This window comes from Humulus lupulus, chromosome 5 (assembly GCF_963169125.1).
Source record: "Humulus lupulus chromosome 5, drHumLupu1.1, whole genome shotgun sequence".
Classification (NCBI taxonomy): Eukaryota; Viridiplantae; Streptophyta; class Magnoliopsida; order Rosales; family Cannabaceae; genus Humulus; species Humulus lupulus.
Genome location: NC_084797.1, coordinates 145,988,466 through 146,005,306, shown reverse-complemented (window position 1 = coordinate 146,005,306; position 16,841 = coordinate 145,988,466). Strand labels below are relative to the sequence as shown.

At 35.0% G+C, this 16,841-nt stretch overlaps 1 protein-coding gene across 1 annotated transcript; it reads left to right on the top strand.

The window, feature by feature from the left end:
* Positions 1 to 6,656: 6,656 nt before the first annotated feature.
* LOC133779567 (uncharacterized) lies at positions 6,657 to 7,517 on the top strand. Its single transcript, XM_062219516.1, has one exon. The coding sequence runs from the start codon at positions 6,657 to 6,659 to the stop codon at positions 7,515 to 7,517; it is 861 nt and encodes a 286-aa protein (XP_062075500.1).
* Positions 7,518 to 16,841: the final 9,324 nt, after the last annotated feature.

Here is a 16,841-nt window from a genome sequence, read left to right as displayed (position 1 = left end):
GTAATATTAATGTTACACTTTAATTCAAAAGTTCAATATTTTATTTTGTTTCATTCTTTCTATTATATATATATATATATACTTTCTATAGTTTTCTTCATTACAGGCTTAATGTTTAATAAACTGTCAAACAATTGTTTTCTTCACTGTTGTTATATAATGATATATGTTTCTTTCATTTATATTAGATGCATTGTGTTTTTATTATTTGCTTAGCTTCCTATATGTCATTTCACTTGTAGCAATAGGTGGGATTACTAGTAGTGATTGTCTTAGAAGCAGCATTCCATCTCGTCTCTAGCTAGAGTAGGTGTGTGCCATATGAGTCTACATCTTAAGTAGCCTACAAATACCAATGTCTAATTGTCTACAAAGAAAAACAAGAGATATCTTTTATATCATGACAAAACAAAAAGGACAAATATTAAAATAATTACTATTATATATATATTTGAAAGGATATGCACTATTATATTTTAATTCATATATTTTATGTCTCATGACATGGTGTGACTAATTTTTCTTATAAAAGAAATGATCCATTATAAATGTTTCTCAGTGCTCTACTTAAATGATATCTTTTCATTATGTATTCATTTATATATATAGAGAGATGTATGTGTGGGTTCGTGTCCCTTTAGAAAATGTTGTTTCACGTTACTTTGTGTCTTTGTTTATATGTTCTTGCGTTGACTATTTAATATACTGCAATATTTGAAAGACTAATAAGTTAAGTAAAGAAAATATGCACCAAAACTCAATTATTTTGTGCCCTAGCTTTTATTTTTTTCACCAATGTGTGTTTGTATCTCACATCATGGATTTAACTTGTTGAGTTACATTGTTTATGAATAATTTGCTAAAGAGATTTATTAAATTCAGAATTAAATTTTCTCAAATAAAAATAGTAACCTGTTAATTCTATTAATAAAAATAGTAGTTCTTATCATGTCTTTTTATGTTGTAAAACAGAACAAGTCCTTGCAAACAACTTAGATTTTTCTTTATTTCGGTTCATGGTGAAGAGTTTTAATTGATATGTAAATACCTCTTGGAGAAGACCCTCTTGTATCTTATAATGCCCAACTCACAATAAGAACTTGTACAGATTCTATATATGAAATGGTACAAGTCCATCTTGTAATAGGACATGAATTAGTTTGTTCTCAAGATATGTGTCATTTCTAATGTTAAAATTGACTTTTTATTTGGTTAATGGACTTGAAAAATGATTTGTGCTTTTACTTTTTCTTTTTTTGGTAGAGAATTTGTAAATAATAATTACCATGATTTGAAAGCTTATGTTTAGTGAAATTTTTTCTTTGTTTGTTCACAGTTTATTTATGTTATTCTCTATTGTTTGTTTCTCAGGATGGAACAAACCAATCTACATTTGGAAGGCATGCATGGTCCACACAAGTCAAGTTTTGTTAAAGATTAAAATACTTGTGTCATTTTATCTAACGATGAAATTCCAATTCATTAGAATTTATCTTGTAATATGATTTTGAAAGCCTAAATTAGGCTAAATATGTAAAATTTAAGTAATCAATAAAAATTTACTCACATTTTTTTTGGGTTGTGGGTCAATTTGTTGTTCTTTCATTTATGTGTAAGTAAAAAAAGTTTTATATAAGATAATATATGCCATAATTGAGTTTATCTAAATATCCATATAATGTCAAAAAATTATTATATTATAGTAAAATATAACACTTCTATATAAGTAGGAAAATGTGTAACAATTAATGTACATAATAATAGGCAAAGCTTATAAAAATATTATTATAATATGAAAAAAGTGTTATGGTATACGTTACTATAATACATCTTTATAAGTACAAAAAAGTATTATGTAATGTGTCCCAACCTACGATTACATTGCTTTTCTTAACACATCAAAAAGTATTATGGTATGTATTTTATAATACATTTTTGGTCTTATTGAAAGCAATTTTTCTTGTAGTTCAAGTTGTAACACCCTGGATAGCCAAGACCATTACACTGTGTATTTTAAATAGTGTTGGAATTGTTAATTAAGTCATTTGGATATAAACGTGTAACTAAGGACAATTAGTGGATTAGAGTTTGAAGATTTTGATCGTAGAAATAGTTGTTTTCATTAAAAAGTTTAAGTCTATACATGGGATCCCAAAAATATGTTTATGTAACGCCCCGCGTCACTATGGCTGCTTCCTGGAATGAAGACTGACCCTACAAACCAACACGAGTCTTTCCAGCATGCCTTGTCCTCACTCGCACGCTTCCTAGGAAAACTTCCCAAGAGGTCACCCATCATGAGACTACTCCAGGTCAAGCACGCTTAACTTCTCAAGTGATGGGCTATCGAAAAGAAGATGCATCTTGTTGATATAGGTAGTACCCATCAATCCATTTAAGCTATCTTCAACTATGTAGTCCCATACCTACATAGTCTTAGAATCATTACACTTGACCTTCCCTAGGCGGTGTGGGATTGAACAACTTTTTACCTGGTCTTTCCCTCTGCCGATCACGGGATTCTGACTGTCACAATCACCCCCCTTACGGGCCCGACATCCTTTCGGCCACACTTCCAGCTGGGTCAAGGCTCTGATACCATTTGTAACGCCCCGCGTCACTATGGCTGCTTCCTGGAATGACAACTGACCCTACAACCCAACATGAGTCTTTCCAGCATGCCTTGTCCTCACTCGCACGCTTCCTGGGAAAACTTCCCAGGAGGTCACCCATCATGAGACTACTCCAGGTCAAGCACGCTTAACTTTGGAGTTCTCAAGTGATGGGCTACTGAAAAGAAGATGCATCTTGTTGATATAGGTAGTACCCATCAATCCATTTAAACTATCTTCAACTGTGTAGTCCCATACCTAAACAGTCTTAGAATCATCACACTTGACCTTCCTCAGGCGGTGTGGGATTGAACAACTTTTTACCCGATCTTTCCTTCTGCGGATCACGGGATTCTGACTGTCATAATTTACAACTTCAAAAATTAATTACAACATAGGCCGACCTAGGTGGCGAAATTAAGTTTGGGCTCTAGTCCCCGCTGATCCATCGGCAGTGGCGGTCGAGTAGCTGCAAATGTGCACGTTGCCCTTAAAGCTCTCCAACTCATGGCTAGTCCAGCTTTCCCTTTCCCTTACCTGCACCACATAGAACCATTGAGCTAAGGTTTAAAAAGAAAACTTAAATCAATAGATTCAATAAGCAACAAAATAATAACAATATGCTTAGCAGTAATATTTTGCTCAATCAAACACACAATTCAGTTTAACAATCAATAAAGTTAGATAAGTGTAATTGGCACTTCTATTTATTTTAGTGACATTCAGGCATGTGCTCTTAGGCCAAGTTCTCTGGTCTTATGGCCGACCCTGACTTGCTTAGGCCGGGTTGCGTTCTGCACGCTTACTGTCGGCCCCGGCTCCCTTAGGCTGAACTTTCAGATTAAATATAATCAAACGTATAAATCATACAATACACAATTATATGCAACATATACAAGCATGCGTAAATGAATAATCACATTTATATCCACAGTCATATCCATTTACAGGGGTCCAAGCCCTGTCCACAACCAGGGTGCATTTTTCTTACCTCGAGTTCCGAGCAGAAAGTATAAGGCAATTCCAAGCACGATCCCTATTCCCGAGCCCCAGCGGTATAACCTAGTCACAACGCAATAATGGATAACCATCAATCATTTAAACTATTTAAGAGCTTCAAGGTAAATTGGATGGTAGAATCCTTCCCAAGCCTTTATATTTGAGCTCCCGAGCTTAAAAACCTTAACTGGCCAAAGGTCCCTATTTGAGCTACGGCGCCCCTCAATAACGCCACAGCCCTCTGCAAGTCAAAAAGCATCCTAAGCCTATTTCTTAGACATGTGCTTCGGTGCTAAGGCAGTTCAGCAAACCCCCTTAGGCCTCTGAGTTCATGTGGGTCACGACGCTCCAAGAACAGCACTGCGGCGCGACCCCGCGAACTCAGAATTCCCAACACTTTTCTAGTGTTTTCCTCGAGCCAAAATCACCAAAATTCACCCTAAACAAAATTAGACCCAAAAATTGAGTCTAGAACTCTCAACCACACATCATAGGCATCACAATCACTCTAGAAACTAATCCATATCTTCACCAAAATTCAAAATCAGAACTAAAGTTTAAACCTAAAGAAAACACTTAAACCATAACAAAAATTCTCTCAAAACCAGGGCATAAATCTTACCTTACTAAGATCACGACCTCCAGCTGCCTCTAATCCCGATCCTAACTTTAATTCCTCAATTCACAGCTTCAGTTTTCAAGCCTTCCTCCTCAAAACCTAAGGCTTCCAAATACTTCAAGAGAGAGATGGAAAGATGAACGAGAGAGAGAGAGATAGTTTGTTTTTCCTTCTGTTTTCCTTAGTTTCTAGGGTCCTCTAATCTAACTAAGCCCAACCAAGGCTAGAAAAAGACCATAATACCACTCATCCAAAAGTTTCCCATCAATGCCCTCAAGGACAAAATGGTCATTAGCCACATTTCCCACTAATCCTCAAATTGCACTATAAATTCCTGATTAATCCCGACATACCCAAATATTCACCAAATAACGGCCCATTACCCAGTAAATCTCGACTATGCAATAAGTTTCCCAAAATACCCCTAGGCTCCCCCCACGCCAGGTATTTGACCCCATTGTGACTTTTTCGCTAACCTGCTCACTAGGATCGCCTTGAGCCGAATATTGCAAATATATCCACAAAATAATGTGGTCTCAATCATATAACACATATAATTACATTTATACCCTCAACTAGTCAAAATTACAAATATGCCCTTATTAACAAAAACGGGCCCACATGCATATTTAATACACATTAACATGCATATATACTCATATCATATAAATCATGTATGCCACATAATAACAAATTTATTCAATTAATTTCACATATAAATCCAATTATGCCCTATGCACAATAATCAAGGCACTAAGCCTTATTAGCAAATTTTTGACGTTACAATTGAAGCCCCACAAATTTAGATGAGATACATAAGAATTCAGGGATAAGTTGTGCCAAGCTTGGTTACTCATCATCCTGTCAACTCTTTCTTTCACAAAGGTGCCACCACTATGGAGATTACACCACATAAATCTAGTGCCTTCAACACCCAAATCTGCCAGATCCATCTTGTCAAGCGTGTTTCGAAAATATTTCATCAAGTATCTAGCACGCGGATGTCCATTCAACTTCTCATGGTTGAATAATATTTCATTTAAATCACCCCCACACAACCATGGTCCATAGCTCTGTTCTCAACTCAAGGGCTGGTGCTATGGCGAAGACAAGGGTTAAGGTGCAGGGGAAGCCTAAATCGACTCAGAAGAAGAGAAAAAACGTGGTCCAGTATCCACATCTGATGTTCAAAAAACGAAATCCATCACTGAAATTCTTGGAATTGAACCAATTCATTTCTCTGATGAAGAAACTGGTATTGAGAAGAATGAAGTTGAGCGGGAGATAGACATTGCTGATCTACAGAAGGAAGGTGTTGCTCACTTTCTCCTAGATCGACTCTGAGAGATCTACAGCAGCAGCAGGAGATACAAGAGGTTTTTTCGAATTTCTTGGCTGCTTCAAAGAACTATATACGGGAGGTTAATCAAGGTAAGAATCCGCACCTATTCTGAGATGTGGAAATATTGTTCAGGATTTAAATCCTAAATTTGTTGGTACTGATTTGGGGGGTAAGAAGCAGAATGGGAATGGTAAGGGGGTCAAGATTACTATGGATGATATTGAGGATGAAGTGGCTTTTTGGAATTCTTCCATAGTGTGTTATGTTTTGGGAGCAAATCCACCTCTAGCTGTCATAGATGGTTTTGTTCGCCGAATATGGAAGAATAAAGGAGTTGATAAAGTGGGTGTACTGACTCATGGGGTTTTCATAGTTCGCTTTTTATCCATGACTGAGAGAGATGTTGTTCTTAATGGTGGATTTTACTTCTTAGATAAGAAGCCTTTGATTATGAAGCCGTGGGACTCTGTTACAGACTTTAAGAAAGAAGATATTCGAAGAGTGCCCACATGGATTCACCTAAATGACTTGGAGCTGAAATACTGGGGAGAAAGATCTCTCTTCAAGATTGTGAGTCAAATAGGAAAGCCTTTAATGGTGGATCCTATTACCAGGGACAGAGATAAACTAAGTTTTCCAAGGGTGTTAATAGAGGTTTCAGTTTCACAAGATTTTCCTGAGTATATATCCTTTGAGAATGAGTTGGACATTGAAGTTTCAGTAGCTGTTTCGTATGAATGGAAGCCTATGGTGTGTGCTCATTGTAAAGGAATGGGTCATAATACTCAAGATTGCAGGAAGAGTGTAGGCAAGAAACAAGAATGGGTGGTCAAGCAAGTTGCTAAACAGTCAGCATCTACAACTGAGCAGGTTATAACAATTGATAGTGAGGGATTTCAAGTAGTTTTAAAGAACGGAAGGACTAAGGATAAAGCAAAGCAGTGCCCAGTTGTGCCTCTCATTACAACTGTTAGTAATACTTTCCAAGCGTTAGTTAGTGAGGAAGGGGAGAGTTCCATGGGATTGGTAGATGAGGAGATTAAAGGAGGAGGGGGAGTACCTCCTCTTCCCAATGGATAGGATAATGAGTTGGAATGTCAGGGGGATCAACAGCCAGCATAAGCAATCAGTAGTTAAAAATTTAATTTGTTCTAGGCGGGTTGGTTTGGTGGGTCTCCTTGAAACGAAGATTAAGGCTGCTAATTTAGGAGCTCTTTATCTTCGGGTGTTCTCCGGTTGGTGCTTTACTTCGAATAATGCGTGGCATGAGAGTGGCCGCATTGTTGTTAGCTGGAATCTACTCATGTTTAATGTAGATATTTTACAGTGTTCTAGTCAGTTGATTCATTTACATGTCAGTTCAACCTCTAATAAGGACAACTTCCATGTTACTTTTGTTTATGGTATGAATGATGAGGGAGGAAGGAGTATATTTTGGAAGGAATTACAGGACCTGCCTATGACTTCTCCTTGGATCGTTCTAGGTGATTTTAATGACATTTTATCTGAGGAAAGGATTGGTGCTCGGGTTAAGTATAAATCTTCTCAAGCTTTTCAGAGATGTATTGCAGCTTGCTATTTGGAGGATATAAAGTATAGTGGGAACCTTTATACTTGGAGCAATAAAAAAAAGGGTCAAGATAGAATTTATTCGAAATTAGACCGAGTTTTGGCTAATCAACAGTGGCTAGATGCTTTCCCTGTAGCGGAGGTTCACTTTTTGAATGAGGGAATTTTTGACCACTCTCCAGCTATTTTAACAGTGTACCCTGATCTGATTTCAGGTAGGAAACCTTTCAAGTACTTTCGAATGTGGAAGTCTTTTTCTGGTTATCAAAATCTGGTTCATGCTGATTGGAGTAGGCCTATTGATGGCACAATGATGTATAGGGCAGTTCAGAAGCTCAAGCGTCTTAAGGACACATTGCGGACAATTAATAAATAAGGTTTTTCAGATATTCATGTTGTAGAGGTGGCAGATTTTCAATCTCTTACTGACTGTCAAACCAGGTTGAGTAAGGATCCCCTCAATACAGATTTAATTCAGATGGAAAGTGAAGCTCGGCAAAAGTATTCTAAAATACACAGGTCTTATTGTTCTTTTTTGTATCAAAAAGCTAAGATCAAGTGGAATCAAGAAGGAGATTCTAACACTTCTTTTTTTTCATATAAGCATAAGAGAGAGGAGTAGGCAGAATAGAATCTATTCTATAACCTCAGAATCTGGAGATTGGCTTGATAAACCTGATCAAGTTTCGGCTGCCTTTTTAGAGTATTATCATAATTTACTAGGCAGTAAGTTGGTGATGAGGACAAAGGTAATTAAAAGGGTGGTTCATCAAGGTGCTATTCTAACGGTTGAGCAAGCTAATGCTCTTCTCGTGCCTTATAGTAAAGAGGAAGTGCAGAAAGCTGTTTGGGAAATTCCTAGTACAAAGGCCCCGGGCCCGGATGGTTATGGTAGTTATTTTTTTCAAGATAACTGGGATTTGGTTGGATCTGAAATAAGTGATGCTATCTTGTCTTTTCTGCATTCTGGGAAAATTTTAAAGGAATTAAACAGTACCATTCTGACCCTAATTCTAAAAGGTAGCTGTCCAAAATTTGTGAGCGATTTTCAGCCTATTGCTTACTGCAATGTACTGTATAAGGTGTCCACAAATATGATTTGTTCTAGATTGAGCACTATTTTGCCTATGATTATTGCTCAGAATCAAGGAGGTTTTGTCAATGGGAGGTCCATTGCGCATAATATTATGATCTGTCAAGATCTTGTTTGTCATTATAGGAGGAAGAATGGTAAGCCGAAATGTATGATAAAGTTAGACTTGAGGAAAGCCTATGATACGATTGAATGGGACTTTATTGAGGAAATTCTTGAAGCATTTAATTTTCCTAATCATTTCATTCAGCTGGTTATGCAGTGTGTTAGAACACCGAAATTTTCTATTATGTTCAATGGGACCTTACATGGTTTCTTTGGTTCCAAGAGGGGCCTATGGCAGGGAGATCCCTTGTCTCCTTTATTGTTTGTGTTGGGAATGGAATATCTCACCAGAATTTTGCATCGAGTTGGAAGGAAGCAAGACTTTAAATTCCATCATAGATGTGAAGGGCTGCAACTTAATCATCTCAGTTTTGCTGATGATGTTTTATTATTTTGTCATGGTGATTTCAGATCCATATACTATTTGCTGCAAGGGCTTCAGTTATTCTCTAACACTTTAGGTCTTTTTCCAAATAAATCCAAGTCAGCCATATACTGTTGCGGTATGAATGAAGATGAATTTCAAAGGGTTCTTGATGCCTCGGGGTACACCAGAAGTAATCTCCCTTTTAAATATCTTGGTGTGCCTATTTGTTCTCAGAGAATTTCAACTAAAGATTGTCAAATCCTTCTTGATAGAATGCTAGCTTGGCTGAAATGTTGGAGTTCTAGACATATCTCTTTTGTTGGCCGTGTTATTGTGATCAACTCAGTTCTGCTTTCAATACATTCTTATTGGAATCAGATCATGATTATTCCGGCTAGGATTTTGAAAGATATTTTTGCTATGTGTAGAGCTTTTCTTTGGAGTGGTCAAGCTTCCTTGGCAAGTTCGGGTCGGATAGCCTGGAAGTCTGTTTGTCAGTCGAAGAAAGCTGGTGGGTTGGGTTTTAAAAACAGCATAGTTTGGAATATTGCAGTTATTGGAAAGCATGTTTGGGCTGTTACTGAGAAGAAGGATAAACTTTGGGTTAAATGGGTTCATCATGTCTACTTAAAGCAAGAAAATTGGTGGAACAATTTGGCTCCTGTTAACAGTAGTTGGTATTGGAGGAAAATTGCTGAAGTTAAAGGGAAATTTAGAAGTTTAATAGAAAGGCTGCAAGTGCACAAAGAAGAGTATCAGATTAATACAGGTTATTCTTATATTCACCCTCCTCTTGATAAAGTGCATTGGAGTAAGGAGGTGTGGGGAAGATTGAATACTCCTAAGCATAGTTTTATTCTTTGGCTGTCTATTCATAACAGATTAAATACCAAAGATAGGCTTAAAAGACATGGAGTTATAGACCATTCAGACTGTCTGTTTTGTGGTGAGGTTGAAGAATCCTGTGACCATCTTTTTTTCAATTGCCATTTCAGTTTATTTTGTTACCATCAGATATTACAGTGGCTGAATTGGGGAACTAAGCTAACTACTTTGAGGAAAGTTGTTAGGTGGATTGAGAGAGCTTCTAATAGCAAATTTCAGAAGCAAGTGTTTTCGGCTGCTATTGCAACTTTACTCTATCACATTTGGAAGGCTAGAAATGATACTTTGTGGCTTGGGAAGAGTATACAACCTGAGTTAATTGTTCATAATACTAAATTCAGTGTTAAAAATAGAATTTCGTACAGTTTACCAAAGAAAATTAGTCAAAAAGATAAAGATTGGTTTGGGACTTTGTAATGGGGCTTTGTGTTTTATTTGTTTTCCCCTGTTTTGAGATGCTATTGGAGTTTGTATGTTTTTGTTAGAAGTAATGAAATTTCTCTGATTTATCAAAAAAAAACCATGGTCCATAATGACTATGAACAAGGCAAGTAAAAAAGTTTCCAAAATTGCTTCCAAAGGCTACTATCGACTGTCCCTACACTCCTATAAACTTCCATCTCAAAACTTGATGGGAAGTAAAAAGCAAATCAATCTGATACCGAGAGTATGAAATGAGATCAACATCAACATTACCCGTCCAAAAGTGGCACAGTCCTCCACTCTTGCCCACTTTTACCACCACTAGTTTCCCAACAAAACTAAGATGGGCACGAAGAATTTCAAGAGTCGAAAGCATACTCAAAGTTTCTGAGAGGAAAACAATGTTGGGGGAGATTTCCAGAATGTGGGTATTGAGGGTTTGGAACATCCGATCGTTACCCAAGCCAATCTCGCAGTAACAAAATCTTCACTCCCAACCTCCATCGGTAAAGGCAATGAAGTCAAAGGACCCACACTTTCCTCATTAGGTTTTTTCAGAACTGCTCGATGAGAGGCCAACAATTTCTCTCTTGTTATCAAAGCTATAGAAACATCCCTTATCTTTCACTTTAAAGATTGCTTATTAACAAACCCATGTTTCAAAATAGAATTCTTAAATCTGTCCCATGAATTACCAACTGGTGGTTTAGAAATTTTGAAGCTTGCGAGTAGAATTCTTCCTTTGGAAGCCACTTTGGGTGCCTGCTGCACTGAAGAAGATGCAGGTGCTATTATTTCCATTGGGAAAAATACATGTGTTTGCATGCGATTTCCATGCAAATTAAAATGACCACTAGATGACAAAATAAGGCCATATATATCAGCGTTCACATTCAACTTCTTAGCATGGGAACAATCTTGTAATACATTGCCCACATCAGCATTAACTTGGACCATAACATTTCCACAATCAAATTCCAACTCAGCAGGCACGTGGTCCTTAAGCTTAGCGTGATTCTCCTTAAGACTCAATGTGTAGTGTGTACTAAAATCCCTATTATTTGATATTAAGATATCAGGATTAATAGGTCTATGTAATGCCCTACTAATCCAGGGTTGTTACACCATGTGTTTCAAATAGTGCTTAACAGGGCCATTTGGAATCAAAAGTCTAATTAAAAGTAAAGTAAAGGTTCAAGCATTAAAATTTTTGGTTAAAGGATTAAACTTTTCATTAAAATTATAAAAATATTTACATGGGATCCCAAAACGTTTAACAAATTACACAATTACAACCAAGGTTTACAAATAGTTGGCCTAAGTGATGAACGTTTTCTCCTAAGTCCCTCAGATATCCCGACCCTGACGGCCGAGCAGGCCGAACATGTAAGCGCCGCTCCAAAGTCCTCCAACTCATGGCTGGTCGATTTTCCCCTTGCCCTTACCTGTACCATAGAGCACCTGTGAGCCAAGATCCAACAGGAAAACTCAACAAGGGTTAATTAATAACCACAATATGCATGAATAATGATTCTCTAGATTAATAAACCATAAACGTATATGTATCAACCATATAAATAATAACTTGTGTGATTCATAAACCATATCACATATATCAACCATACAAACATTCAACACATTTAATAGATTATAAATATGCTCACTTCAAACACATAAACCATTTACATGGTCCAGCCAAGTAGCCTTGCCGAACGACCTAATTGAGCGCGGTGCGTCTCCCAACACCTAGTTCACAGTCCATGCCAGGCGAGTGGGTACCACACCCTAAACTTTACCCCGCCTTCACGGCCCATGTTCCGCAAAATTGCCGAATATAGAACGTACCGATCATCTACAGAGAAGTCAATGCTAATAATTATAGCAAGCAACATTATGCATGAAAGAAAACTTAATTCTAACAAATACAGATTTACAGTTATAACTGCATCTCAATATAATTGAGCGAGTGCCTTGCTCTATGTGCCAGTTTTCTTACCTCAGGTCCTGCGCGAGAATCAAGATGACCTCAAGTGCGATCCTCTCCCGAGCCTATCAAAAACGCTAGTCACAATGATACAATGTAGGTTTAGTTTCCCCTTAAACAACAACCTACCACAATCTTTCTATAAGCCTTCCTAGGCTCCAAATACAATTTAAACATGGCCAATATTGTCCTATCAACCTTAGCTTATGATCTCCTAAGGTTTCCCACACTACAAGAAAAAATACTTTTAATAACACAAAAATGTGTTATCAAAACATACCATAACACTTTTTGCTGTGTTAAGACCGACTATCGTAGGTCAGGGTACTTTACATAACACTTTATCATTGTTATACAGATGTGTTATTATACTGTCAACGATAACACACTTTCTGTGTTATTTTAATAAATAGATAAGTGTTTAATTATATTATTTATAGTTGATTATATAACACATTTCAATGCTTATAAATTTGTGTTATACTACACTTTAGTATAACACATTTTTTGTGTTATATAATGAAGTTTGCATAACAAAATTCTTTACTTATAAAAAGTGTTATTGTAATAGATATTATAACACATTTTTGTATTATTTTAATATTTAGATAAGTTTAAATTCTCATTATATATTCATTTATATAACACTAATTTATTCTATTATATTTTTATTTTTTATTTATATAATTAAAATTAGCTTTCTAATATATACTAGCATCATCAAATAAACTTGATTTTCAAATAACAAAAAGTAAAAACATTCAACATTGTATTAACAATCCACAAATTAGTTTAAAATATTCAACACTGTCATCAACAACAAAATGTTCTTTGAGTATTCAAGTAGTCTTAAATATTCAACATATTGAAAAGTTACTACTTTCAGCACAAAATATTCTACAGCTGCCCAACACAAAGCCTTCAAAATTAAGTATCCTTTTCTATTTCGCTTGTCACATCTGCAAAATAAACAAAGAAATATTTTATTGTTATTATCTAGCATCACAAATTACTTCAAGAAAAATGCTATGGAAATTATTTCCAAGAGAGGACACCAAATACAAAAGACAATCACAAATGCAAAGCCAAGGACAATAAAAAATGTGAATACAAAAGCAATGGAAATTTCCTCTGATTTCTCTTTTCCAGAAAAAGAAAAATTTCTATCAAACTTTATAATGTATTTCCAAACTAAAAAAAGTCAAGGACCCAATTTAATTTAACACAGAAATCAAATCCCTTTTATAAAGAAGAAACTAATCAACATTGATGATATAATTGTTTCATAAGCGCTATTTTTCTCTACTCTATGCACACAAAGCTTGATTAATTAATAGTAAGAAATCAATTATATAGAAAGCTCATTCAATAGAAAAATCAGAACAGTAATTTAAATTCAGATAATGCAGATAATACTAACATAGATGAATGATCCTGATTATTGATTTTAAAATCTTAATAGTATAAGCTTAAAATAGATGGATGGCTTTTTTAAAAGAAATAGAATGCAATCTTGCATTCCAACCCAAAACAAGCCTACCTAGCGCTTGTTTCATAGGATCTTTCACCCCAAAACAAAAATGATGCAAAATGAGTAGATTGTTAATGGAATATAAAGCCAATCATCAATGATGTAATCTGAAGAATATAAAGCTATAATACCTGCAGAAATCTGATTCATAAACTCATTTCGACCAAGTTGAGTGGTATCTGATTTAAACAAGAAACTTGGAGAGTATTGTCTACTATAACATCCTCCAACTCTCACTCTTGCTTTGGCTCATTCTCTCCATTTCCCATTCCAATTGTTTCATATATATATATCTGTGTGTGTGTGTGTGTGTGTGCGTGTGTGTGTGTGTGCTTACAAATTCATATGGATATATGCTTGAAAATTATACAATATAACAAATAGGGTCAATCTATGAAAAATAATTTCTGCAGCTAAAAAAATAAGATGTCAAAACCATTATCTTACCACTCCGCGTCCATGGCAAAGAGATTCAGCCCCACCCTTCCGCCCAAATTGGATTAGTGAAATGAGCAAGGTATTCTATTTCAAATTAATAGGCTATAAAGAATGACAAAGCATATCTATACAAAGTTTAAGGATATAAAGTACTGTATAGTACTTAGTCTAGTTTTAGTTTGTCTTCAATTTTAATGAATGGTGTTCTGTTCACATTTCAAGCTTTAATTTAATTTGACATTTCAAGCATAGAAAAGTTGAAGGTAAAAAGTTCTTAAAGCTGTTTTTCCTTTGTAGAAAGGATATATCAACCGCTTGCTTTTACAACACACTTAATTTGAAGAATCTTAGTAGTGACATTGATAAAATACAGCTAGATTGACTCTAGTCACTGCTAGTGAGAGCTCTTTAGAGAGAAACATCTAAGTATTAGCTAATCTCGTCACATTAAAATATAAATAAACAATAATGCAAAACTCAAAGGAATACTGGTAACTAAGTTTTCAAACTATTAAGTCAGTTTTTCATCTTACAATAGTTAGTTTTAACAGAGTTATTGCTCTCTTTATTTTGAACTAGAATTAAGGGCTTGAAAGATCAAATAAGTAATATCCCTTTGTTCCTCAATTAAAAATTGGAATAAAGAGCCTGAAATAAAACCACAAGCAAATCAATTTCACTCTCAATCAATGTTCAATGTAGCGCACACCAATTATGGACATAAAATTCACACTTTGCATAATTGTAATAAACATATATGTGAAAATTTTCTACTGTCATACATATAAGTTGACATTGTGTATAATATATTTAGTGTTTTTTATCATCTTGAATCAGGATGTTCAAAATATACACATACAAACTCGTGTATAGAAACTATAATAACTTCACATAAATTCTTGATATAGTGAGTATAATAGGTCAATTATAGTCTACTATTGTGCTGCCAATAGTACTAAGATTATTATTATTATCAATACTGTACTATAGTGAGTCATCACAATAATGGTGATGATAACTCTTCTGTGAAGTTCACCTACTAAAGCCCAAGACCATTGTCTTTTACTTAATAGCTTTTATATATTATAGATTTTTAGATTGACAAACATTAGAATCATTTTTGGACCCCCACACCAATACAGAGACCCACCACATTTAGAAAAACATAACATCCCACCACACATTTAGAAAAACAGAATATAGACCCAATGAACAACCAAAAGAGAAAAAGGGTCTTCTCAGTTCATATTTTTTGTTACAAATGATCAAAAACTAGGTGAAAAACAGAGATAACAATTTAAGAGTGTAAAAATGTCTGAACAAGATAATATAACCAAATATTAGTACAAAACTTGCAAATAAATACCAAATGAGTTACATTACAGTACCTAGAAAATGAAATTATATGTATTACATGTATAGAATACAATACATAGTACAGCAACACTTGAAGTCAAGGATACGATTCTACAGGAAATTTTGTAAAATATATTCAAGAACTACTTTAAACAAATACATCTTGGGAGAATAAAATCAAGAAAATGAAATGAACAGCCTCTACAGTATCAAGGCATTGTATCAATCCATGATTATTTCTTAGTATTTATAGACACAAGATGATTAATAGCAAGCATGCCTCTTAATGAGACTACGCAATGTATCCAGATGAACTTTGTTCAAATCATTGACAATTTGATGAATCAAGATTCAAAAGGTCACAATGAAGAAATTAGTATCATAAACTTTAGTTTCAGGTATGGGAAACTTTATTCTACATAAGTTTCTAATATATTTACCATGGTTGAATGGCACACTTGTCATTTGATAATACTGGTGGAACACTAATTATTTAACTCATGCATAGATGAATGGCACACTAAATATTGAGAATACTAGCAGCTTCATTACATTACAATACTTCTATCTCTATATCAATGGAATAAAAAGATTTTCATACACTGATTTAGTTATGATCACAAGTCTTTTCAATAATACAATGGATCTTATATATAAAGAGGCATCCAAAATAAAGAAAAGTTTCTCTTGCAAGTGAGCTTTTATCATTGGGTCAATCTACTAGTTGATTTGTGTGCAAAAGCTCATATCCTTGTAGCCCAAACTATAATAGCTCAACAATACTATCAATCAGGACAATTAAGGGGAAGAAAAACATAAAATCAATATTTGAATACAAGAACCCAAAATTTATTGTTCATTCTCAATAAATAAGTAAGCATTCACCTATATAGGACTTATAGGACATATAGGACCTTAAGTTTGCAGCAACACAATAACAACAAAAAGCATTCAATAAATGAAAAACAAAAACTGTTCAAGGAAATAACAAAATTTATTGAAAAATAACAAAATTTACCATAAGTTTGCAGCAGCACAATAACAACATAAAGCAATGGAAGTGAAAAGGCTTGACGTAGTGGCCATGGAAGCAATTTACCCAGCTACAAAAACAAGAATTTCATAACCAATTATAACAGAATCAGTTAAAACAAGTATTATAAGATAATAAGATAAATTCATGGGATACCATTCTATCTACTGAGATCCTAGTAAGCTTAGGAAAATTGACAGCAAACTAGCAATGATGTGTATTTTTGTTCCCTTTCACTGTAACAAAGTAATACTTATAATGATTGTTGACCCTGATTTTGGTCAACTGACACGGAGTCAGAAATGCTTGATGTGGACAGATATGTTGAAATGAGAATGATGACAAAAACAATAAAACACACAGGAATTTATAGTGGTTCGGCCCCAGAATCTGGTAATAACCTACGTCCACTTGAACTGTTATTGATATAATAGCTCAAAGGAGTGATCAAAGAACTAGGGTTCAATGAGTTTCACCAACCTCCA

Excerpts from the sequence above, each read along its gene's own strand:
- LOC133779567 (XM_062219516.1), top strand. The coding sequence starts at position 6,657 with ATGAGTTGGAATGTCAGGGGGATCAACAGCCAGCATAAGCAATCAGTA.